The sequence below is a fragment of the Megalopta genalis genome, chromosome 2 (assembly GCF_051020955.1).
Source record: "Megalopta genalis isolate 19385.01 chromosome 2, iyMegGena1_principal, whole genome shotgun sequence".
Classification (NCBI taxonomy): Eukaryota; Metazoa; Arthropoda; class Insecta; order Hymenoptera; family Halictidae; genus Megalopta; species Megalopta genalis.
Genome location: NC_135014.1, coordinates 26767270 through 26791819, shown reverse-complemented (window position 1 = coordinate 26791819; position 24550 = coordinate 26767270). Strand labels below are relative to the sequence as shown.

The window sequence follows — 24550 nt, the reverse complement described above, 5'->3', positions numbered from 1 at the left end:
GTAATGTACGGAAAATGATATGCATTCCCATCTATGACACGAGATTCTGTGGCACAAACCCATCAAAATCCCCTAATTCCACCGAAAAATGTACAACATTACATATTAAAAATCGCCAGGCTTTCGTGAAAGTCCCTAGCTGCCTAAAGAAGTTTTTAGCTTCGCATAGATGTCAGGTCAGGAGTCAAACGTTTACATTTGTGTATTGGCTAACCTGGTATTTTAAAACCGTTTAAATGTTTAACGGGCAGAACAAAAAATCAAGTGCAACAAAGGATTAACATTGTGTAATGGAGTCATATAATTTTGACAAGTTCATTACTCAAGCTCGTCAGCTCGATACAGGCATCGAAAGTTTAGAAAACGTGTGGAGCAATCCTGAAATTTGTATCGGAAAATTTACAGAGCGTAGCGTAGAAACAGATGTTCATATTGAAGCATTAAGGAACAGTATGCGAACTGTAAAAGTATGATAGTGTAATAAATTATTTAAAATAATTAGTTGACTAATTTTTAAATTCTTATGTACTATCTATGTACTATAACTATGTAATATTATTATATTAGGAAGGAATAAAGGCAACAAGTTTGGAAGTAGATAAACATATAGAAAATTCATGTACAGAACATGTTCTTGAAGAAACTAGGACGAAGTACGAGTCATTGAAAGAACAATGCGACAATATAGAACTCATTTTCGAAAAATATGGTTACCAATATGATAAGAACCGGACAGACCAGTAAGCATCAACATCGCTATTTTTTTCTTTATACATTTCTGAGTTATATGTAACGCTGACATGATTTTCTAGGAAAAGTGCAAATAGCATTGAACTGTCTGAGCAAGAGACTTCTCAAGAAGCAACGGAAACTGTAGAAGTTGAATTCACACCAAATCTTAGTTGGAAATATAAAACAACATGCAAGGATCAGTCAACTTTAGCATCAAACATAAGTGACACATCGCATCTAAGTACAACACCAGTTTTAGAAAATAATTCTCCATCGCGTATAGATTATTTATCTTCACCGATATCATTTTTATCTACACCAATATCATTTTTATCCACACCGATTAGAGAACGTCCAGAAGAACCAATTTATTCCAAACATTTCTATAATTCCTTGAAAAAGTGAATATTAGATCATATATTATAAGAACTATATTTTTTAAATTATGAATTTTACATTCTTCTACAAAGTTATACAAAAAAATAATAACTACAATTATGTAATTTATATTACAAAATACTCACATTATATTAAATATATGGTAAAGATCAACTAATAAAGATTAGTGTTAGTGTGCTTTCATTTGTTAGTATCATCTAACTTGTATCTTGCTAGCACCAAGGTGTTTTTCTACTATCATCTTATACTGCATTCAATATTAGGTTTCTAGCCGTAACACGTAGTGGCACTAATGTGGGAAACTGTTATTATAAAGATATAATTTTTATAACGATGAAATTGTGTATATAAAATTTTATTTATAGATTTTATACAAATATCCGTCAACACTTTAACAGAATAAATAAAAGCTTCTAATTAAATAAACAACAATCTTATTGCAATTATTGGACTTAATGATACAGGGATTTAGAAATAATTGAAAAAATGTATAAATGAATCATTGAAATTATTTTGTTTCTTGTGAAAAATAAGTTGAACATTTCCGTGTTTTATAGACCCATGACTGATATGTACACTGTAATGGGACCTACTCCTGCATACTTTTCTGACTCCCTAAGCTGGCACGAACATCCCCGCCATTTTACTACACATTCCATCTGCAGTGGATCCTGTTTGAGTAGTGAATCATCAGCCAATCAAAGCAAAGAAAATTTCTACACCGACCTTTGCTAATGAATCAAGCTGCAGTCTGGTGGTGTACTTGAGTAAGTCTCATTACTGTACTATAACGGATTGAAAAAATGCACGATAACCTATACTTGTCAAATGAATTCTATTATTAATAAATAATATAGAAGTGGTGAAATTGGTGATTAAATTAGTACAGAATAATGGGTTCGTAATTTAACATCTTAATCATTACATCTTCACTATTACTTGCACAATTAAATGGTTTATGCGAATATTATCCAATTTGACAAGTGTTATCACAATGACAGAAAGCTAAAAAACGATTATCTCTCTTTCAAAATTTAACTTCAATAAAGTTAAGGGGCGAATTGCCTAGTTAATTCCTAAAGCTATATCCAGATATTGTTATAAAATAGTATGCATATATTTCACTATTGTAGATTCAAATATAAAATTATGTCAAGGGAAAGATATTTTCGAAAGGATGAATTATCTTTATCAGGTAATTTTGATTACAACAAATTTTATATTTCATATTTTATTATTGTAATTATGGAATACAAATTTTTTCAGGCAAGTTACCTAATGGCATTAAAAAATAGAGTAGCAGCTTCATGTTATGGTAACATGATGGTAGGGTGTGCAAAAAAATCTGTATTACGAATGTGAGTCTTAATAATCATGTTATTTAAAATATTTCGATAAAATAAGTTCATATTACTCATCACTAAAGGATGCGAAAAGTTTTTGTATTGAAATTATAATTTAAAAGATTTCCTAACTTATACAATATCTTTGTATGAATATAATAATTGTAGGAAAGTAAGTATTAATGATGACAGTACTTCTAAAACACTGTCATATTTCTTTTATAATCAATATGCAATATTTTTTTTACTTTCTATAAAATAAGTGTATTTCATATTACTGTTTATTAATCTTCTTTAGAGAATCTGATATTAAGAAAACAATTTGTAAATGCTGCCAGTCTCCACTTATACCTGGTGAAACAGCCAAAGTACGGTTGATGTCAAAGCCTGTAAAAGGAGTGAAGTGGACATGTCTAATTTGTTTAAGTGTGAAAAAGTATCCCACAAAGAAGGGTCATAAATTATGGACAGAACAGGATAATTCGGTAGTTCAAGTTTTTAATTATGCTCCAAAATGAAAAGCAAATGTTAAGATAAAGGCGAGCTCTTCGGTAAAAGGTAAATGTGTTCATCTTGAAGAAAACTAAATGAATACACAGAATTGGATATTTATTTCCACATGATGTTAGATGTGATGTATGTTGATGTATGAATACTTTTTTCAATGATTTACATAAAATATGGTACAATAAATTTATAATCAATAAACATATGGACTGGAATATTCATAACCACCTAATAAAGTTGTGATACTGATATTAGTTTTACATTAAATGTTCATAGACATAACATGATCATAGTTAAGTTATTGTTTTCCTTCGGGTACATGATATATTATGATTAGAACCGTTTGCAGTCAATTTTTCAGACCCCAATGCGCATACTTCGTTGAGGACGGTTTAGATGATGAGAAATGAAGTGGCCCGTACAAAGAATGTGTTTATGTTCTCGCAGAACACGAAAACTGAATGCAAACGATTCCATTTTAACTAGCTATGATATGACTATATCCGCCCATCGCTAATATCTTGTACGAAATCTCAAATGCAAGTCAACAATCACATACATACGCGGGCGTAATCAAATCACAGTTTTATCGGATAAAAATCAGTTCTTTAACACTAACTTAAATAAATATCTAACGGATAATATTGTAAATAACATTTATACGCGAACGTATGATATATGCTGATATTTCGCTTCGAATTCTTCTTAGTATGAGTATCTTCAAGGCAGAGATTGAAATATGTCTCAAGAATGAGCCTATGTTGATCCTTGAATATTTCTTTCAGAGCAGAATGAAATTAAAAGATATTTATAATTTACTATCCCCAATAAGTACTTTGCTCCCAATTTGTTACGATTTTTTGTCAAAGTTACCTAAATTAAAACGATACATATCCCATTGTAGCCTTCACCCTTTAGATCGTTTTTAACTACAATTATTTTTTATTACTTATTAATATTTTTGTGCAATCATTCGTATTTTTTTCTCAAAAGTATAGTAAACGCCCTCACTTTTTCGTTAGACTAATTGTAAGTATTAATATTTATTTGTTTCCTAATTTTCTTTTTATATTTCCCCACTTTATTTATTTATTTTTTATGTTACCTTTCTTGGTATTATTGTTATTCATACGATTACTATAACAAGGATTATTATTTAAAGTTAAATTATCTACACATAATGAACAAACAAAATATACAATTTTTTGTCACACTCAAATCGCATCGGTTAAAATCAAATTCGAATTTACATATTCTTATAATGGAACTTCAATATCAACGATTAAATTCTCAACTTGAACTTGTACTTTTAACACCTAGATCATAATCATATGACACAACGCAATAACTACTACGAACGAAATATTCTGCTCTGACCAAGAATGATACTTTCAATAGAACAATATAGCCCTCTGTATTGTTTTAATAAAATTTATCAGATTCGTAACAGAATTTCTTTCGAACATTTTCATGAACCGTTCTGGCAGGAACATAGTGTTTTCAAAACAATTTCAAACCCTGCTTCAAGAGTATGAGCTCGTTCGTTACTTATAATTTTACCTACAGGCATTCCTCTTGTTCGTGTACAGAGTAATGACGCTATAAGTAGTACGTTCTCCCATTTTCCATATGTAAAACGTACGCAAGGTGTATAAATATTAAACTAGTGAGGAAGTAATGAAAAAACGGCGCTGGACGGAGTCTAAACATTCACTTATATACATATATCTGCCGTGCCAAGTTTCGGTCGTTTAAGCTATTTCACAGTGTCTATCATCTAGCGATTTTGATTTTTCTAGTGATGAATCTAACGATTAAATAATTAAATGGGACCACAGGTTGGCAACGCACACATATATACATGCACACACCAGCTACAGGGAAATATTTATTCCAATAATATTGACTGTCATCCGTCGTTACGCTTCGTTTAATATTCCTTGCAGTAGGATTCAAACTGAATTAACAAATGGTCGGAGGCTTCTCTAGTTAATTCGGAAAAATTCTCGCTCATCTTGTACACGCGTCTACTCGCAGACAAACCTAACAATATTATTCGATTATTGTCGAGAAGGTGTGTGCATGCGAGTGTCTTTTTCTTTCAAAAAGGCGCGTGCTACGGATAGAGCCGGGAATGAAGATGTACAACTTATGCGGACGAAGTTATACATTGATTAAAAAATGGACTTGGCGGAAAATTTAATTTATACTAATCCTGAAACGAACTGGGGTTGGCCATCGCGATCGAGCGTAAGTTGTGGTATTGCATTCGAAGATGGCTGGAATGTTGATCCTTGGAAACCCATTGCAGATTCATAAAGCTACAATGTAATCAACATTATTTTAAATAGCCACCGTATTTGGTGCAAATCATTGATATTGATTTACTATGTTGAAAACTCTCCACAGTTTCGATTATATTATAGATAGACCGGTTAGTTAATTTACATACATTGTGATTTCCTGGCAATGTTGTATAATCAGGTGTTGTTGGACAGTGCCTACTGGTAGGCAATGGACGTTGTATAGTAGCATAAGTATTATCCTGAGATGTATCACCCATACCAATGCTGACACCACTTCCGCGTCTCTCTGTAACTAGACCACCTTCAGGTTCACTGAACACCTGCATCGTTAACTCCTGTTCCTCGTATGGTTTAAGTTTCCTACAAACACGAAGATAGTACTGAATATCCATCACAAATAACAGTACTAGAATCTATCCATTATATCATCCCTTTTTGAAAGGTAACTAATTACTTACTGTTCAATCCATAAAGGATTCTCTGTGGTATTTAACTCGTCAATAATTTGTTTCTTTATTAAGCCATCTTTTTTTCTTATATCGCTTGGCACAGTAATTACCCTGGAACAATATTTTATATTGTATTTTATATCGTATCATTAAATAACTTCTTTAGCACTTACCAATGACGTAGACAGCAACAAACTACTGTCACCGTAACAGCACCAACTAGTAGTACTACTAATAGGGCTATTAAGGCTGCTAATGCAGGATCAAAAGGTTCTTCCTGTACTCCAGCATAAGCAGGCTGAAAAACGATGAAGTTCTGTAGTAAAAATATTATCATATCTCTTAATATAAATATTAATAGGAGATCACGATATCCCTTACAATATTATTGTATTTCTTAATGTACGCATTAAATACTTACAACGACATTTACAATGGTAAAGCCTGCATAATAGTCTTTTAAGAAGTCATATTTTGCATCAATGACTTTAAGCACTTGTGGAACTGGTGCAATGGTTTGGGATTTCGGTTCCACAACGTGCAAATACATGTCACACCTGTGTAACACATTTAAATGTTTTATAAGTTTCGAATATTTTAATATCATTGGAAAGGAAATTAACTAGAAGAAATAGTGTTTTTTACCATTCTCGACGAATGTGTCCGGATGCATCCACGTGGTATCGAATTTCGTCAACAACAACTCTGCTTTGTGTTGCGTTTGATAATGCCGATACAATTTCGTCACGTTCGCGATTTACTTCGCCCGGTGGTCGCGACGCGATAACTTTTATCAATTGAGAAGGCTCGAATACCCAAACCTTTGTAATAATAAAAAGTGGATTTATATGATGAATAGCTTTGAAATTTTTTAATGTTTGTTTCCACAAGACTCTGACATATAAGTAAAACACTTACGTGGACTCTAGTCATCGCGTATCTTTCTGGAATAGCGGTCTCTTTCGCTATCACCTCGACAATAAATCTGTCCTGATTATATTCAGCCATGTATCCGCTTGTTACAAGTTTACCGTCCTGAGTCACATTAAACGGACTTGGTACTATGGAACCACTAGGCTTCACCGATTCAAACTTATACAGATTAGCGCTGGTAACGTAATAATGGAGCGTTCCATTGTCACCAACGTCTAAATCGGATGCGGTTACTTTTGTCACGAAATCGTTCACATTTGCCATCGAATTAACACCAGCGTAGTAATCGTTACGCTCGAAGATCGGTGGATTATCGTTTTCATCCAGGATCGTTATAGTTACATTAACGTGGCCATGATCCGTGGTTTGGGACACTGGACGTCCAGCATCTATTGGGTTTATGTAAATGTCAGGATCATTGGATGCCAGAACCGACAAAACATATTTGTCTCGTGTCTCACGATCGAACGATTTGTTCGCGTAGATGCTACCGTCGGTTTTGTCTATGTAAAAAGCATAGTCCTCGTTCCCTGAAAATATTTGCGTGATTCTATAAGCTCCGTCTAACAGCGTTACATTTATTCGAACTAATGCTGCTTACCAGCCTCTATGTAATAGTAAACTTTCGCGTGCGTGCCTTCGTCTCTGTCTTTTGCCACCACCTTTCCTACGAAGTACTCTTTCGGACGATTTTCAGATAAATGAAAATGATACTCGTCGTAAAATTGGGGAGCATTATCGTTCGTGTCGACCAACTGCACAGTAAGAAGTCGCAGAGTTTCGTATGCTGTGGGTGTACCATGGTCGGTAGCTACCAGAACGAGCTGAAATTGAATCGAAGTGGAAATTAAGTTTTTTGCGAGAATAAATTGTTTTCTAGTATATTTCTCAGAAAAATCCTGAATAAATTAGATGTAACAAAGCGATGCTGTAAATTAAAACGTGCAGATCTACTTTACCTCGAATTTGCTCTTCGCCTCACGATCCAAAAGAATCTTCGATCGCAGTTCACCGGTGTCTTCGTCTATCGAAAACTCTTCTGTCTCTTGAGTATTGTGATTTCCAACTTTCAGATGATAGCTCACGTGTCCATTTTCACCAGGATCTCGATCAATCGCTTTTACCGTTAATATCAAGTAATTTGGTATGCCAGCATTCTAAAGAAAAATCAATTATTGCTCCCTGTTTACTTGGGTAATGCATTCTGTACTGTTTTCTGTCTATTTAAATATTTTTTGTATAAAGGAACGTGCAGTGTTATGATAGCATATTTATTAGTATATAAATATATGTATATATTAGTATATAATAAATATGCATATTTATTATTATATTTAATTATATTTATATTATATTATATTATATTTTGCATATTTGTTATTATATTTAAATTATAAATATATATATTAGTATATAATAAATATGCTACATAAATATATAGCATACTTATTAGTTATTTATCTAAAAACTGTAAAATGTAGCACTTACTTCAGGAACTTCTACAGTAGCGTTTGCTAATTCCGGCAGAACAAATCGAGGTTTGTGTTGATTTACTGGAGTTACTCGTATATCGACGTTACATTCGTCGGAATGAGGACCACTACCAGCACCGTCTCTGGCTTCTACCTTGATCCTATAAGTGCCAGCTCTACCGAGAAGGGCTGCTCCAGGATACAAAATACCAGTTTCACGATTTAATGAAAATGATTCGTTCTCGTTACCACTGATTATAGTGTACCAAACTTCTCCATTAACTCCTTCATCGTGATCTACTGCTCTCACCTTGTAACACAAATATCGTATGTTAGTGATCTAGAGACTGTTTAATTTGTAATCACCCTTCATCCCATAGTTTATTAGTGAACAAAATTGATTATACTGTTTTATTACTGTTCGTTCAGTAATTGTGAATAGAATTTTGATAAAATTCGCTAACTTGTAAGATCGGCGCAGGTGGATTGACAGGTAAATTTTCGGCCACGGAAGCTCTGTAACTGTGCTGTGAAAATATCGGTCGATTATCGTTGACGTCGACAAGCTTCACGAGCACTGGAACAGTCGTACTTCGACGAGAGTTTAGATGAGCTCCATCGCTAGCCATTACAGTTATCGTGACTTCGGGTGTCATTTCTCTATCGAGAACAGTTGCACCACCGACGGTAATTTCTCCAGTTTCATGGCCTATAATACGTACGAAGAAATAAAATATATTTGCAAACACTTAATTTTAATCTAATATTGTCCTGTAAACAGACGAACGAACCAGGTAAAGCTAAGAATTAATAATGTTCAAGTAATTACATAACACGTCGTGATCGATTAAATATTAAATATTCTCTAATCTGCGATCACTTAGGAAATATTATTCCATAGTTATTCAATTTCGTACGAAACTAGTTTACCTATGTTAAAGTCTGCGGCATGTTCACCAATGAGGCTGTAACTAACTTCTCCGAATAGTCCCTCGTCTCCATCCGTGGCTTTCACTACAGTAACATGTGTCCCGGCTGGCGAATTCTCTTTTACGGAGGCATTGTAAAATTCTTTTTCGAATTTAGGATCTTGGTCGTTGACATTAATTATGGTCACTGTAACTTTTGCCGTTGTTGATAGTTGAGGTACACCAGAGTCGTAAGCAATTACTTGAAATTCCAACTGCTTTGTCTCTTCGTAATCTATTACTTGGCTGGTCCGAACAATCCCTGTGATAATAATAAATATATATAAATAAATATGTGTAGTATTTATACAGACGCTTATAAATCTCTATGTATTCGTTGAAATATACAGGTAAAAGATAATGGCGGAAGAAGTTATTTATTTATTTTCTCAAAATGAAATCTTCATCGTCTTTTATGCAGCAGAAAATATTGCTTATTTTTGTTATTTAATTATATGACAAACCTGTGACATTATCTATGTTGAAATAAGGACTTGGAGGATCAATCGCGTATCCTGCTATGTTGCTATCTGCATCCACAGCCGTGAATGCTCCTACAATTGCTCCTGTTGGCTGTTCCTCTTGCATTTCGATTAAATAACGTGGATTTTCTCTTGTCCATGGTTTCAAAAATTCTGGCGCCATGTGATTCACATCAATAATCGTAACCACTAATGTACCTGTTCAACATTGCATACAAATGTGTAGTACACACACACAAACGGTATTATGCATATAATACTATATAAACTATCTCGTCAAGACAATTCGTCTATAAATGGCATGTACCTCTTCCTTGTTGTAATGTGGGTGCCGTTGTATCGCTGACAACTATAGTGATGCTTACTGTTGCCGCAACATCACGGTCCAGAGGTCTGACAACCGAGACTTGACCGGTTGCACGATCGACTGCGAAGAAGTCCTGAAAATATGAACAGGTCATCGATAAAAAGAAATACTTTCACAATAGGTCTAATCTTTGTTCTTAACATAAAAATGAATCCACACGATTTAGCCTATTTTTTCATGACAGACACAGACTTAAAAGTTCATTTAAGGTCTATTTATACTAACCATCGGTATATCGAGAAGATTAAGATAATTATTTACGCCAATTGTTATACCTTGAAAGATTTACTGTCGTTGACCTTTTGCCCGTTTCTGTCGATAGCCGTGATCGGTTCCGAAATGGCAAAGTTTAATGCTTCCGAATTATCGCTGTCAGGGTCCGTAGCTTTCAGCGACGTAAAAACAGTGCCAATTAGCGTGTCTTCTGTGACTTCGGCTCGCTGTGTCTCCGGTGTGAAGTACGGAGGCTTGTCGTTGTTATTCACAACGTCAATTAATAACGTAGTGGTCGCAGTTAAGCTGGGCGTTCCTACGATAAACGATCTCTGTGTTTAATATACAGTAATGTCTCCCTTACTGACGCTCGGATTGTCCACTGAAATGGATAATTCGGGAAGAGGAGACACGATTGTTCGAGCCTCGCGGCTCATTTTTATAATCGTGGACAATTTATAACTATAAAAGTAAACCGCAAGGCTCGAATAATCGTATCTTCTCTTCCCAAATTGTCCATTTTTGTGGTCAATCTGGGCGTCAATTAGAGAGACATTACTGTATTCTTTTTGTAAAAGCATCAAATCTAACAATCGTCTAATAATCGAATCTTCAAAGAGATATTAACAATAAGATGGATATATTAAGGTAGATAAGAAGTGTTATTAATAATAAGATAGATAAGAAGAGCTATTAACAATAGGATAGATATTAAGACAGATAAGAAGAGCTATCAACAATTGTAAACACGAAATATAACGAAATACAGTAATGTCTCCCTAACTGACGTTCGGATTGTCCACTGAAATGGATAATTCGGGAAGAGGAGACACGATTGTTCGAGCCTCGCGGCTCATTTTTATAATCGTAGACAATTTATAACTATAAAAATAAACCGCAAGGCTCGAATAATCGTATCTTCTCTTTCCAAATTATCCATTTTTGTGGTCAATATGGCCGTCAATTAGAGAGATATTACTGTAGATATTTCGAAAAACGATGAACCGAATTTTGAGGATTTGGTATTTGATGCGTTTGATGGTGTACCTACCTTTATCAAGTGCTATTATTTCCACGTGGTATTCGTTCTTATTATCGTAATCCAATTTTCTGAACACAGTCACTATTCCTGTCGTCTCGTTAATAGCGAAGTCGTCTAAAGCTCCTTTCTGTATTCTGTAAATTAGTTCCGCATTGATTCCTGTGTCTGCATCAGTTGCCGTGACTTCCTCCACGAACGTCCCTAAAAAGCATTGGTTTATAAGAATGTCAATACATTGTTTTCAATTAATTAAAATTATCAAAGGAAGGAACAGCTTTCTACTTGGTTTATATTTCTTGCTGTCGACGTTGGAAACTTTTGTGTTGCACAAATATTTCCAGTCTATCTCGCATTGCCACTTAATTACTTACCGATTGGCGCTATTTCTGGAATGTTGGCCGTGTAGAACTCGTGCAGAAAGACAGGCTCGTTGTTATTTACATCTCGAATTGTAATATTAACTGTGGTGAAGCCAACGAATATCCCGTCGTTCGCTTGAATCTCAAGAGCGATCCAATCACGGCTCGAATTCTTCAGATCTGTTGGACCTTTATTTTTGATCGTAATCTCGCCGGAGTCTTGATCTATAGCGAACAGACCATGATCGCTGCCGTCGACTATAGTGTACGTAATTTTCGACGTTTTGTCTTTATCTCTGGCTTGAACTTTTAGCTCCGGCTCAAATTTCTCAGCACCCTCGTCTATTACCACGCGATATTTATCTTGGAGGAACCGCGGGGGATTGTCGTTGGCATCGGATAAACTAATGCGCAGGGAGACGCTGGTTGTTTGACCTTGTCCGTCATTGTCAGTCGCCTAAATAAACAAAGAATAGAGATTCGATATAATATTTCTGACATATTCGGGCCTTTTGCGATGTTATTTGATAATTACAAGCGAAAATTACTGAGACATTTTGGATAATATAAAAATACAGCTACATTTGTTTGAAGAATTAACGAACAATTCCAGTTAATATACAAAAATAAGTAAAACTATTTAAGCTAGGGCTAAGAATATTTGATCTAGGGCTCGGAATTAACCGGCACGCAACAGCGAGGATCGAGAGGGCTACGCCCCAGAGTTTCGTCTGTCGAGTAATTTGTTATTTAATTTTAATAGAAACTGCAAACACCTTGTACGTGAGGAAGTATTCGGTCTGTTCTTCGTAATCCAAACAAGGTGAAGTTCCAGGTGTCGGACAAGGAGCTATTGAAATGGTCCCAGTCTTCTTGTCCACAGAAAAATGCTGCGCACCTTGTCCAAGTAATTGATAAACTATTCCAGCTGTACCAAATCTAAAATATAATCAATTTAGAAAAACGATTTGAGTAGGCATTATATTAAATAGTTTTAGTTGTGGTCAAGCTTTCGAAAGAGAAGAATAAACTATTCCAGCTGTACCAAATCTAAAATACAATTAATTTAGGAAAACGATTTGAGTAGGCATTATATTAAATAGTTTTAGTTGTGGTGAAGCTTTTGAAAGAGAAGAATAAACTATTCCAGCTGTACCAAATCTAAAATACAATTAATTTAGGAAAACGATTTGAGTAGGCATTATATTAAATAGTTTTAGTTGTGGTCAAGCTTTCGAAAGAGAAGCATAAAAACGTGTCTCGCTTCCTCAAAGTATTGAGCTGTAATTTGAAGAACTGTATCTCTGTTTATATGTCAACGTAAAATTAAGGTAAAATCGCCTACCGTCCACTGTCACGATCTTGAGCAGTGATGGTTATGACAGGTGTGCCTTGTGCTGCAGTCTCCGATACCGTAGCCGTGTAAGTAGGTCTGGCGAAGGATGGCAAGTTATCATTTGCGTCAGTAATTGCAACGGTCACGGTTGCAGTGGATGTAAGCTTGGGATTCGTATGGACCTCTTCTGCAACGACCTGCACAATTTGGGAAATACGTACATTTTCATTTCAATTTACCGAGGCGCGAGCAGTACAAAACCATGGATTCGTTAGCACGAAAGAATGAATTAATGAATTTTTAAATATTCGAAATTGATGAATATAATTTGAAAGAAGATCGTGGATTTGGATTGATTAAATATCAAGCAATATTATGGCACATATAAGGAACCAATAATATCATATTATATAATAATATATTACTTATTACATAATATTACTTATATATATATATATATATATATATATATATATATATATATATATATATATATTTATATTATATAATAATATAATGTAGTAATTACATAAAATTGTAATAAACATTGTAAAATTGTTGGTCTATGTTTTCGAATCCTATACTCTTTCTTGCAGTTTTGTAAGTTAAGATTCCAAATTAAAAAAAGAAAAAAAAACAGTGAGACAAATGCGCAAGTGTACCAGGATAATAAATTTCCGTTGGTTTGGATTCTCATAATCGAGCGAGCCATTTGCAACACGAATGTTCACGGACGTGCTGCCGGTCGCCATGGTCGGTTCGATGGTAAATGCTCCATCCGTAATGTCTTCCAGTCGCAAAGAGAATACGGAATTCAGGCCCTGTAATATATATGATGTAATGTTACGAAGTTTTTCTAGTAAAATTATAGGGTAAAGTATGCATTTCATAGTTAACGACCTAATAACAGATCAGACATTTTAAAATTGCATTTATTTGTAATTTGCAATTTGTAATTTGCAATTTGTAATCTGCAATCTGTTATTTGCAATTTGTAATCTGCAATTTGTAATTTGTAATCTGCAATCTGTTATTTGCAATTTGTAATCTGCAATTTGTAATTTGTAATTTGTAATCTGCAATCTGTTATTTGTAATTTGTAGTTTGTAATCTGTAATCTGTAATCTGTAATCTGTAATTTGTAATCTGTAAATTGTAAAACCTACGACATCAGGGTCTTCAACAGTCATATCCAAATGCGGCAAAGGCGTCCCATTCGGTACGTTCTCTGGAATTTCGATGTTGTACTCGCGGCGATTAAATGTTGGAGGCTCGTCGTTGACATCCTTTATCGTCACCGTGGCTTCTGCCGTTGAAACCGTCAAATTGTCGCTGCCTGGCATTCCATCGATCAATTCTCGTGCTTTTACCTTCAATGTGAGCACTCCAGTCGAGTCCTTCAATGCTTCCCTATTCAATGGTTTCGCTGTCCTCAGTTCGCCCGTTTCGTCATCCAACAGGAAATAATCGAACGGGTCTAGGAATGATTATCATCGATATCGTTAGCATTTCACGGGGATTTTATACAAATTATTAATTATTAACAGTTCTAAATTAAATTAAAATAGTTACTCAATGGTGTTTGAAGGTATTTCTAAAAGATATATTTCAAGATTTCGGTCGAAGAATCCCCGAAGAATCGAGAACGAAAAAGCCCAAAGAATCCCTGTAGAATCGAGAAAGGAAAAGCCCCAAGAGTTCTAAATAAAAAAAGGGTGCGACGTTTACTCACTGGTGACCAATTCGTAGATCATTTTTCTCGGCATTCCCCTGTCGCCGTCCCGGGCTTTGATGGTCATAACCAGTGTTCCAATGGGATCGTCTTCGCGCACCACGCCGGTCAGGGAGTCCAGAAATTCCGGCGGGCTGTTCTGAATGTCGGCCACCTTGATTTCGACTCCCGTGGTTTCATTGTTCAAGCCATCCTGCGAGCAAAATTCGTACGGTCCAAAAGTGACTTTCCTAGCCTGACCCCGAGTTATCTTTCTACGACTCTGATGAACGGGCCGGGCCGCCCGTTGTGCAGCCGCGTCGGTCATTTCTGGAGCACACGGATTTCTGGGCACGATCTCGCAAATTAAACAGGGGACACGAATTCGATGCGGAACGTTACAGAAACGCGGAACAATTCCTCGCGAAAGTTCGGCTAGAAGTGGTACGAAAATTATTCGATCCGCAGATCCTTCATCCCCTATTATTTTAGAATAATAATTATATGATATAATATAAGTGTATAATATTATAAACATATTAATAATTATATTATTATACTTCAAAATTAATATTATTATATATTTATTGCGCGGTCTTTAGCTTTTGCTAGTCAAAGCTTTTGCTAGCTTTGCTATCTTAGAATTAATTTGCTGCTATTAATTAACGTCATTATTATTATTATTATTGTATGTATTTTCGAAATACATTTAATACTCTCTGATAAGGAGCGCTTAAATATGGGTGAAACAGCTTCGAACGATTAACGTTGAACTGTGCGAAGATCATTGCCCCTTATGAGTGACTTTTTATCTTCAGGATGTATCTGTGATGTATCAGAATTAAAATTACATTGGAAACTGTATACTCACACTCGCTCTGAGCAGCAATTGGTAAAAGGGTCTCTCCCTGTAGTCGAGTGGCTGTCGCAGGACCAGTGCACCAACGTACGAGTTTTGGCTTTTCTCCACCTTGACGATGCCGAATTTGTCGCAGGCATCGAGAAACTGTAAAGAAAACCAGAATTATTTCCCGTGTAATTAATATTAAATTAATATTACACACTATAGGATGTGTCCTTGTATTCTGTAATGTTGGTTAGAAAATTTGGCAGGAGGAGATACGATTATTATTAATCCTTTAATTTACGAAGAATTTATCGAACGCATTCGTTACTTGCGACAAATATTGCGATTAGGATCGCTGATAGAAACCAAATAAATACATTATATATATATTATATATTATATTTATTATTATTATTATTATTATATTATTATTATTATTATTATATTTATTATATAAGATAATTATATAATATTTAATATATATATAATTGTATTATACATGTATAATATAGTTGCCTTGAACGTTCCATAAACTTAGCGTCGACCACCCAGCGTGCGCCCTTATACAATTACAAACGGAGGTGCATGTAAAATAAGAACATAAAGCACCAAGGTGTTCCCCTCGCTCTCGATTCGGCTTAAATGACCATTGTAAAAGAAAAAAAAAGGAAAGAAAGAAATAGCAGTAAAAAGCCGCGCTATTTTATCATCGCGATTTTACATCGGGGAACAAATTAAATTGGAGCGCGCCGCGGCTGATTGAATCCTTCGCGATCGGCGCGGCGATCTTCAGGACGAGGTTTTAATCAAATGTGCAAATTCTGTCGAAAATTCGAAATCCTGTCCGGCAATTGGATATAACGAGGCGTGCCAGGAATAAACGATAGATATCGATCAAACATGCATATTCACGCAATATCCGAGAGATCTCTTCTTCCGCCGGTTCATTTATTTATTCGTCCCTCTATATCGATTATCGGATTTTCCTTCGACCTATCGCTAATAGACCATTTCCCGGGCGAAAGTAAACTTTTTAGCGCAGTCACAATTTTCGATATTGCGAGAGTGGATGTGCCACGGGAAGGACGCTCTTTCTTTCGAGCGAGATATCGAACCGAAAGACTGTTCTACTTTTACTCGATGCCATTGAGATGGTCGATTATTCTTTCTATGACGAGTATACTCGTCGTGACAAAAGTGCTGCCATTTCTCTATGACGAGTATACTCGTCCTGACCCACAAAATGTCGCCACTTCTCTATGACGAGTATACTCGCCCTGACCCACAAAATGTCACCACTTCTCTATGACGAGTATACTCGTCTTGACCCACAAAATGTCGCCACTTCTCTATGACGAGTATACTCGTCCTGACCCACAAAATACAGCAACCTCTTCATGACGAGTATACTCGTCGCGACACGAAACACCGTCACTTCTCCGTGACGAGTATACTCGTCGCGACACGAAACACCGTCACTTCTCCGTGACGAGTATACTCGTCGAACCCAGCTAAAAACCACCGCGTCGCCGTGTTTTTCGCGTCGCGAAACAATCCGATTTCGCGTCGTAAAATGCGATTTCCTTGGTCGTTCCGAAATTTCGCAAGAACCCGGAGATATTCCCATCGCGTCAGGTTCCGTGATTACGGTGGCGGTTCAATATCGCTCGACGATTTACGGTGCATACGCAGCCTGAACCATTTATATATCGTCTTTCGGGGGAGGGGGGAGGGGGGGGGGGTCGATAACCGAGCATTCGTTGCACAGGTTTTTAAGCGATCGGACCGTAAGAAAAATGACCAACGTATGCATCGGGGACGCGCGCGCGCGCGCCGCTCTTTTTTCTTGTTTCCTTTTCGAGAAGAAAAAGAAAAAAAACAGAGCGTATTCCGATACGTTTATCACCGTGCCACCGGCGGGGAATATTATCTGGCCGCGGAAGTTCCGCGAGGAAACCGGAAAGATGCAGCTGGAATATTAGCGGGTACAAACGCCGTGCCATCTACGTCATATCCGCTCGATAAATTCAGGGAGCCGTTGGACGACCAATAAAACTGTAAAACTCTTTAACTAATGGCCCGACGGCTTTGCGACGGTGAACTTTAACGTCTCCTTTCTTTATACAATGAAATGCCGTACAATGCTCGGCCATTAAATGTTCCTTAACGTTCTTCTTCTTTTTTTCTTCTTATTTTTTTGTCAAAGCTCGCGCTATTCGCCACGTAATTGAATTTTCTGGTATACTTTACTAGCGCTGTTGCAGAGCAAAGAATAAATTATTACCCCCCCTCTCGTTCTAATCAGCGGGCCGCGAGAGCTACGGGAGAAATAAAAAAAATTTCGATCGGTCAATTTCGCGAGAGAACGAACGTTGAATCAACTCGATGATCGAACGAGAAACATTGATTTCTATTTAACCGTCCGTCTCTTTACGAAATTGACTCGTCGAGATTTTTATTTCGCGCGGAGCTCCACGGTCCGCTGATTAGAATTACCCCATTTGGGGTAATAATTTAATCCTTTGCCGCGCCGCGGCTGGTAAAGTATACCGGACAATTCAATTACGCTGGCTATAATTACGTTCCGAGATAATTGCGACGAGTCGTGGAACAGCGTGACACCGGTTCGTTCGCGAATTCTTTCGACGTGTCTTCGTTGCTTCGCATCCGATTGTCCTTCGATCCTCGGACGCCGCGCGCACCGTTTTCAACGACGATTATGCGCGCACGATCGTCGTCGACGTGCAAACGTGTCCGTGGAATCGATCAGCGTCCAGGTCAGACGATTCGGGGTAGTTAAAGGTTAAAGATTCCGAAGGTAGGTATGTAGTCGTACGCGTTAAAACCTAATTGGAAGCAGCGCCGGTCGGTGTAGGATCGATTAATCTCCTTTGCGGCGTGTGTATATACTTCTGTTGCGCGGAATTACGTGTGCATAGCAAGGTGAAATATTAATCGGGCCGGAAATGAGCGGATACTGTTTTATAGATCAGCTTCTTTTCATTCGGGATTCGGCGACTGAAACTTGCACCGGAAAGGTCTATTACCCTGAATTCATGCCGCGGCCGCCCGGATGAAAGATGCAAGAATATCCTTCGTGTGCTGCTCGCAAACGTATGGCCCGGATAAAATGTAAATCTTTGTTTAGGACGTCTAACGGAGCGCCGAATCCGTTCATTATTTGCCGGATCCCGTTAAATCAGCCGCGTTCCCGAAAACGGGGGGCCCCGGCTAACGATCGAAACGAGAATCTGGACGAATCTGGACGAATTCGGCTTTTAGGAAATGTCTTCGTCTGAAAAATAATGTCTCAGACGACCAAAATAACTTGTTTAACGCTAATTTATTTAGCGTTTAATTTAGCATCTATTTAGCACAAAAAACAGCTGTTTTACGTTAGCTTGTAAAAGTAACAGCAAGACGTTTATTCTGATTTTTAACAAGCGTTATTATAATAGTTATTTGTAAGTAACATATAAATTGAATAAATAAAACTCGTAAACGTATCTTCGCGATACGAATAATCGTAAATTAAAAAATTAGCGACTCGCCATTTTGACGCATTCCGTAAACCCAGCGTTAAATAGTAACTTGTTGAAAGAAACTGAATTGAATCTCAGCTTCGTATTATTTCTATTATTATTTCTACTATTATTCTACTATTATTTCTAGCTAAAAACATTCGAATCGAAATAACAATCGAGCAATAATAATTGGTCCCTCGAACATCTTCTCGTTTCGTTTCAATATTCGTATAAGGGTAGATCGAATTTTTTGTGCGACGACTCGAATATACTATAGAATAATATTATATATAACATATAATAAATTAGACTTTTTTTGCGACAGACGAGACTGATGCAGCGCAGCTAAAAGTGTCACGGTGTCCGCTATTAAATGACAAATAAAATGAAAAACGTTGTTACCAAACCGGCTTCTTTCCGTGCACGATTTTTGACTTTTCTACGGGGCATGATTAATTGTTACGAGATAAATTCGGGCTCGCTTGCTAGCAGCGTCTACGAAATTAATCTCGGGGCATTTCGCTATTTAATTCAACGTGCTGCATATTCTCTCTCCGGCTGTATCTTCCGTAATATATTAATACGACAATATAAACTCCCACAGCGGAGGATTCATCTCGGAATCGCTTGAATTTTCTATGGCGAGCGAGTTACCGAGTACGCCACTGTCTTCGGAATTGCAATTTCCACGCCGAAAACGTCGTTCTATATACAGAGTGCCCCAAAAATGTCTCGTAATCCGGAAACAAGGGGGGTTCCCGAGGTCGTTCGAAGTCACTTTTTCTTTCGCGAAAATGCGATCCGCGGCGTCGTTTACGAATTATTAACTCTTTCGCGCCGAGCGTCGTATATATGCGGTATCGAAACGAGGTGTATACAGAAGACGCAGATGTGTAATTTGTAGCAGAAATGGTAAAAGAACGGATTCGCGGTACGCGGGTGTCCCAAAAATGTCTCGCAATCCGAAAGTAGGGGATTCCTGAGGTGATTCGAAGCAACTTTTTCCTTAGCGAAAATGCAATCCGCGGTTTCGTTTACAAGTTATCAACGAAAAACAGTGACCAATCGGAGGCGATGTCATTTGGCGCGAGACGGCCGAGCCAATGAGCGGAACTGGGCTCCGCGCACTCGTCGGCTGGGCCGCCGCGCGTCAGCCGAGCTCGCCTCTTATTGGTCAGTGTTTTTCGTTGATAACTCGTAAACGAAGCCTCGGAGAACATTTTCGCAAAGAAAAAAAGTTGCTTCAAATGACCCCAGGAACCTCTCATTTCCGGATTGCGAGACATTTTCGGGACACCCTGTAGATCCTTGCTTTCAAATATATCGCACAGAATTATATTATTAGTTTTCACATATTATTATCTTTTAATAATTTTCGTCTCGTTATCGATTATATTAAACATTTAATCGTTAGGCTTTGTAATTATACAAATACCTGTGTTACTTATAATTTTGTAAATCTTTTTAAACGAAAAATATAAATATACTTGTTACATTAGAGCAACAGTTATTATTTAAGATTTATAGAACAACATATATACAGAAACCACGCGCACTGTGCATATTTCTGGAGCGAGTTTCTAAAGGGTTAACGAAAAAGCAGCGAGAGGAGAATTCACCGTATCTACAGAGCGTATAAAGGAGAAGTTCCACGTGTAAGGTGTAATATCATTTCTATGCGATATTAGCGTAGTAACGAGTATTAATGACTCACCTGTGGCTGAGGAACACAGGTCAGATCTATGTTGTCGCCCAGCATGTCAGGATCCATTACTCTAATACCCGCCAGAACCGTCGTACCAACCGGAAGGTCCTCCTCGGCCACGGCCTCGTACGGTATGCCCAGAAAACGCGGCGGATTGTCGTTTTCGTCGAGCACGATCACGAATGCATCGACACCGACGATGTTCGGTTGCTGACCCGCGGGTACTTCGTCTTCCAACGTGACCCGGAAGCGTATCGTGTCGTTCTCCTGGAACAGAAACAAGATTTCGCGGTTCAAGATTTCGTTATTTATTTGCACTTTTTATATTTTATATTGGCTTTCGAAATTTTGCTTAAAGCGGACGAAATGGACGTTCAAATCGACTTCTGTCGAGTCGCATTCATTTCCGAGTCCTGGAAAATAGCGTTTCGCATCATTTTTTATATCCCGTTACACGTAAAAATCGGTTATCCCTCATTGCATTATTAAATTTAATATGGATTTATTGTCCTCGTTTGTGATGTAATGCAAATTTTTATCGAAAATAATTAACATTCGTACGTCTTCGATAATTGTTTGTAAAATGTAGATTGCTATTTTTTATTTAATATAAACGTTATCGTAAACGATCGCAAAACGAGCGAGCATCTAATTTGCAAAACGGTGAACTTGATCTACAATTTGATCTATAATTTGATATGCAGATCAATTCGGAATGCAATTAGGTGACAATCCGATTTCCAGCAGCAAATATTGTAAAAAAAGAAATTAAATATCGTAAACTTTAGACATTTTTCGTTCCTTCGAACGTTTCCAACGTTTTTAGATACAGCTCAGTTCCGCGGCGCGCAATACAGTAATGTCTCTCTAATTGACGCCAAGATTGTCCACAGAAATGGACAATTTGGGAAGAGTTTTTATAAATTTTTATAGTCACGAATTGTCAACGATTATAAAAACGAGCTGCAAATCGTCCCAAATCGTCCATTTTTGTACGCAATCTGAGCGTCAGTAACGGAGACATCGCCGTACAGTAATGCCTCTCTAATCGACGCTCAGATTGTATTTAAAAGAATGGACAATTCGGGAACAGGAGGAGGCGCAAAATAACCTTGCGCTTCGATTTTATAATTGTTAACAATCGGCGAGTGGAAAAACGAGCCACGAAGTCGAGTTGTCCATTTTTGTGGACAATTTGAGCGTCGATAAGGGAGACATTACCGTATCGCCGAATCTAATCGCGAGGCGGAACGCGCACCGTTCGCGAATCTCTCCGTTTCGATTGTTTGTCTTCGACGGCTGGTTATTTTCTCCGGCGCGTTTGTACGTACACGTACGATCGTGCACAATTAGGTCGACGTCACTTGAGATTCACTTCGTCCAAAGCCGGCTATTCCGAGTTGGTCGGCGAACACACATGAAAGAGCAGGGCGCACGCTCGGAGGTACGAAGTTACCGGAGAAGTTTTACTGTCCCTCAAAGAAGCCTTTGGATTTGGTCGCGAACGTGCTCAAGCCGGTACGTGAGAAACCAGAGTTACGTACCTTCTCTCTTTTACGAGATCGATCATTCACGAACCGATCTTGACTCTTGAAGCGGATATCGTTCTTTATACAGCCGTCGAATGGAAGTTTGAAACTTGAACGAGTCGTTTAACTTCTTAGCAAATTTGCTTTCGATAATGCACCTGCGGCATAATTTCTCACATACATACATACATACATAGACGCGAGAATTCCGATTACTTATACTCGGACACGATAAGAACTTTCTGCAATGGCCGGATGTCACGTTATTCAACGTCCAGCTATTTTTATAGTTCGCCGCGCAGACCTTGGTCTACGATCCCGAGAAATCTCGGCACGCGTGTTGCTACTTTGTTTGCAAGAACATCTCGGAAGTAGATCGGTTTACATGGATCGTTGTACAGGCTGTCACAAAAATGTCTCCTAATCTGGAAGTGGGGGGTTCCTCGGGTCATTTGAAGCAACTTTTTCCTTTGCGAAAATGCGATCCGTGGCTTCGTTCGCAAGTTATTGACGAAAGATGCTTGACCAATGAGAGACGAGCTCGGCTGGCGCGAGGTATGCTTGCGAGGCGTCCGAGCCAATCGGCGGAACTGAAAGCGGAACTCCGCCTCGTGCCAGTCGAGCTCGCTTCTCATTGGTTACTGTTTTTCGTTAATAACTCGCGAACGAAGCCGCGGGTTGCATTTTCGCCGAGGAAAAAGTTACTTCAAATGACCTCGGGAACAATTTAATTAACATGGTCTGGACAATTAAAAAATATTACATCTTTTTATTTGTCTGTACGAACTTTGAGTTATACTGCAGTTATGGGCTTTCCAAAAAATTGAAAGTAAATGTGATAGAATTAGATAAAACAGTACACAATTTGCGTACGGAAAATTGAAGCGTAGATTTATATTATGAAAATTCTAATAATTATTATTTATTATATATTATATTATAGTTGTCAGTTTCAACTTAATATAAATCGATGTACATACTTGTCGAATGAACCTATTCATAAAAAGTATGTACATACGTATAAAACAAAACTTATGCGCTATCAGAAGAGATTTCCTGCACTTTTTACGTTGCGTTTTTCTTTTTTTTTTATTCCTTCAGAGGGATAAGACGAACTTTACGTAAGTATTGCTGGAACTCCTTAAGAAAGTCTGCAGTGAGCCACGGAGGCTTAAATATAAACACAGTGTTTAACGTAAGACAAGTTTGAAGACTGTTTTTGATACACGAATGAAAAGAAAAAAAGAAAAAAGGAAGTCTGTTCGTTAAACTTCCAAACTTCCCAAACGAGATGCCACTCTGGAACAAGCTGTCCCCTCGAGTTTTGCCTGTGCTTGCTTTTCTCTCAATTAAAGCTCGTTATCTCGTAGATAAGCACAGTTTAAAGAAGTTCTCCCACGCAAGAAAACAGATAACAATTATTTCTGCAAAATAACGGATATATTCAAGTTTAGCGTTTTACGAGTTTATCGCTTTAACACGGGAAATATATATCCCGTTGTCATTGTCGCTTCGAATAAAACAAGCAACTCGTTGTTTCGTTCGAAATTCCATAAAAAAGAAAGAAATGCACGAGAACGTCCGAGTTACGACACGGTAATTATTCGTGACCCGGTTTAACTTCTCCGATGGTTTATCAATCGCAACAAGATGACCGCATGCGGGTCGTGTCATGTTACCCATGAATTATGTCAGAGTAGCCACGAGCGGGATAGCCTGTCAAAACAGGATGTTTTCGCTAACAATGTACTATTAATTACACCGTACAACAAGTTTTAACCTTTTTCCACGTTTCGAGAACACGTACGCGATTATCGTAGATTTTCCATCGAATTCCTTCAATTTCTAATTTCTTCCTAACAAGAAATATCGAAGACTAATTATAAACGACGAAAAACAGCTTTCGATGTGTTCAGCGTGTCAAAATCTCTGAGAATCGTCTGATTCGATAAAATCAACTCGACCGAGCGATTTTGATCGCGAAAGGATCGATAATATGTGCGATTAATAAGAGATTGTTAATAACTCGTCGACGAAGCTGTGTCCGAGGAGATTTCCCTTTCAAGTGCTTGCATCTTACAACATTTTTGGGACACCCTGTACAGCGTGGATTCGCACGATTCGATGGACACAGGGTAGCGGAGCCGATTACTGTGCAGCGATCGGTTGCTGTGCTTTCGTCGATTTGTTTCCGACTGGCACATATTAAATTCTTTTATTCTTTCATTTTGTTTATTTTCCAATCAACTTTATATTTGCCGAATGAAACGTATTAAACTTTTTATTAAAAAACAAACAAGGTAACAGAATGAAACGGTGCAACGTG

At 37.4% G+C, this 24550-nt stretch overlaps 3 protein-coding genes and 1 long non-coding RNA gene across 8 annotated transcripts in view; 2 read left to right on the top strand and 2 right to left on the bottom strand.

Annotated features, from left to right (window-relative positions):
• Positions 1 to 208: 208 nt before the first annotated feature.
• LOC117229943 (uncharacterized) lies at positions 209 to 1828 on the top strand. Of its 2 annotated transcripts, XM_033486904.2 has the most exons (4): positions 209 to 467; positions 568 to 740; positions 813 to 973; positions 1689 to 1828. In XM_033486904.2, the coding sequence occupies exons 1-4, from the start codon at positions 291 to 293 to the stop codon at positions 1694 to 1696; spliced, it is 519 nt and encodes a 172-aa protein (XP_033342795.2). In that variant the 5' UTR covers positions 209 to 290; the 3' UTR covers positions 1697 to 1828. The 2 variants fall into 2 exon arrangements, with proteins under 2 accessions (XP_033342795.2, XP_033342794.2); XM_033486903.2 differs by lacking the exon at positions 1689 to 1828 and having other exon boundaries at positions 211 to 467; positions 813 to 1292.
• LOC143258834 (uncharacterized) lies at positions 588 to 1395 on the bottom strand. Its single transcript, XR_013032726.1, has 2 exons — positions 1257 to 1395; positions 588 to 1124 (listed from the first exon to the last, which is right to left on the bottom strand). It is a non-coding gene; the product is annotated as an uncharacterized LOC143258834 (long non-coding RNA).
• On the top strand, positions 1761 to 3184 carry Rpp21 (ribonuclease P protein subunit Rpp21). Of its 2 annotated transcripts, none has more exons than XM_076518917.1 (4): positions 1761 to 1898; positions 2265 to 2326; positions 2398 to 2489; positions 2773 to 3184. In XM_076518917.1, exons 2-4 carry the CDS (start codon positions 2309 to 2311, stop codon positions 2990 to 2992), a joined length of 330 nt encoding a protein of 109 aa, XP_076375032.1. In that variant the 5' UTR covers positions 1761 to 1898; positions 2265 to 2308; the 3' UTR covers positions 2993 to 3184. The 2 variants fall into 2 exon arrangements, with proteins under 2 accessions (XP_076375032.1, XP_033342799.1); XM_033486908.2 differs by having other exon boundaries at positions 1889 to 2028.
• Positions 3067 to 24550, bottom strand: part of Cad87A (cadherin 87A) — a 246849-nt gene continuing 225365 nt past the window's right edge. For all 3 annotated transcript variants that reach the window (XM_033486901.2, XM_076518912.1, XM_076518911.1), the window contains 24 exons: positions 20705 to 20962; positions 15491 to 15625; positions 14641 to 14833; positions 14075 to 14385; positions 13571 to 13729; positions 12918 to 13105; positions 12349 to 12511; positions 11585 to 12029; positions 11223 to 11414; positions 10234 to 10487; positions 9899 to 10031; positions 9574 to 9789; positions 9072 to 9371; positions 8606 to 8850; positions 8158 to 8451; positions 7629 to 7826; positions 7271 to 7493; positions 6655 to 7199; positions 6382 to 6557; positions 6158 to 6293; positions 5910 to 6034; positions 5746 to 5847; positions 5434 to 5647; positions 3067 to 5302 (listed from right to left, as the gene is read on the bottom strand). In XM_033486901.2, coding sequence (XP_033342792.1) covers positions 5186 to 5302; positions 5434 to 5647; positions 5746 to 5847; positions 5910 to 6034; positions 6158 to 6293; positions 6382 to 6557; positions 6655 to 7199; positions 7271 to 7493; positions 7629 to 7826; positions 8158 to 8451; positions 8606 to 8850; positions 9072 to 9371; positions 9574 to 9789; positions 9899 to 10031; positions 10234 to 10487; positions 11223 to 11414; positions 11585 to 12029; positions 12349 to 12511; positions 12918 to 13105; positions 13571 to 13729; positions 14075 to 14385; positions 14641 to 14833; positions 15491 to 15625; positions 20705 to 20962 — 5322 coding nt within the window. In that variant the 3' untranslated portion in view covers positions 3067 to 5185. The remainder of the gene's footprint in view (positions 5303 to 5433; positions 5648 to 5745; positions 5848 to 5909; positions 6035 to 6157; positions 6294 to 6381; positions 6558 to 6654; positions 7200 to 7270; positions 7494 to 7628; positions 7827 to 8157; positions 8452 to 8605; positions 8851 to 9071; positions 9372 to 9573; positions 9790 to 9898; positions 10032 to 10233; positions 10488 to 11222; positions 11415 to 11584; positions 12030 to 12348; positions 12512 to 12917; positions 13106 to 13570; positions 13730 to 14074; positions 14386 to 14640; positions 14834 to 15490; positions 15626 to 20704; positions 20963 to 24550) is intronic.

Bases quoted from the DNA above. Each gene is read 5' to 3' on its own strand.
- Rpp21 (XM_033486908.2), top strand. The intron at 2,327-2,397 runs GTAATTTTGATT...AAATTTTTTCAG, and splicing joins GGATGAATTATCTTTATCAG to GCAAGTTACCTAATGGCATT. The intron at 2,490-2,772 runs GTGAGTCTTAAT...AATCTTCTTTAG, and splicing joins AAAAAATCTGTATTACGAAT to AGAATCTGATATTAAGAAAA.
- LOC117229943 (XM_033486903.2), top strand. From the start codon at position 291: ATGGAGTCATATAATTTTGACAAGTTCATTACTCAAGCTCGTCAGCTC. The intron at 468-567 runs GTATGATAGTGT...TTATTATATTAG, and splicing joins ACAGTATGCGAACTGTAAAA to GAAGGAATAAAGGCAACAAG. The intron at 741-812 runs GTAAGCATCAAC...ATGATTTTCTAG, and splicing joins GATAAGAACCGGACAGACCA to GAAAAGTGCAAATAGCATTG.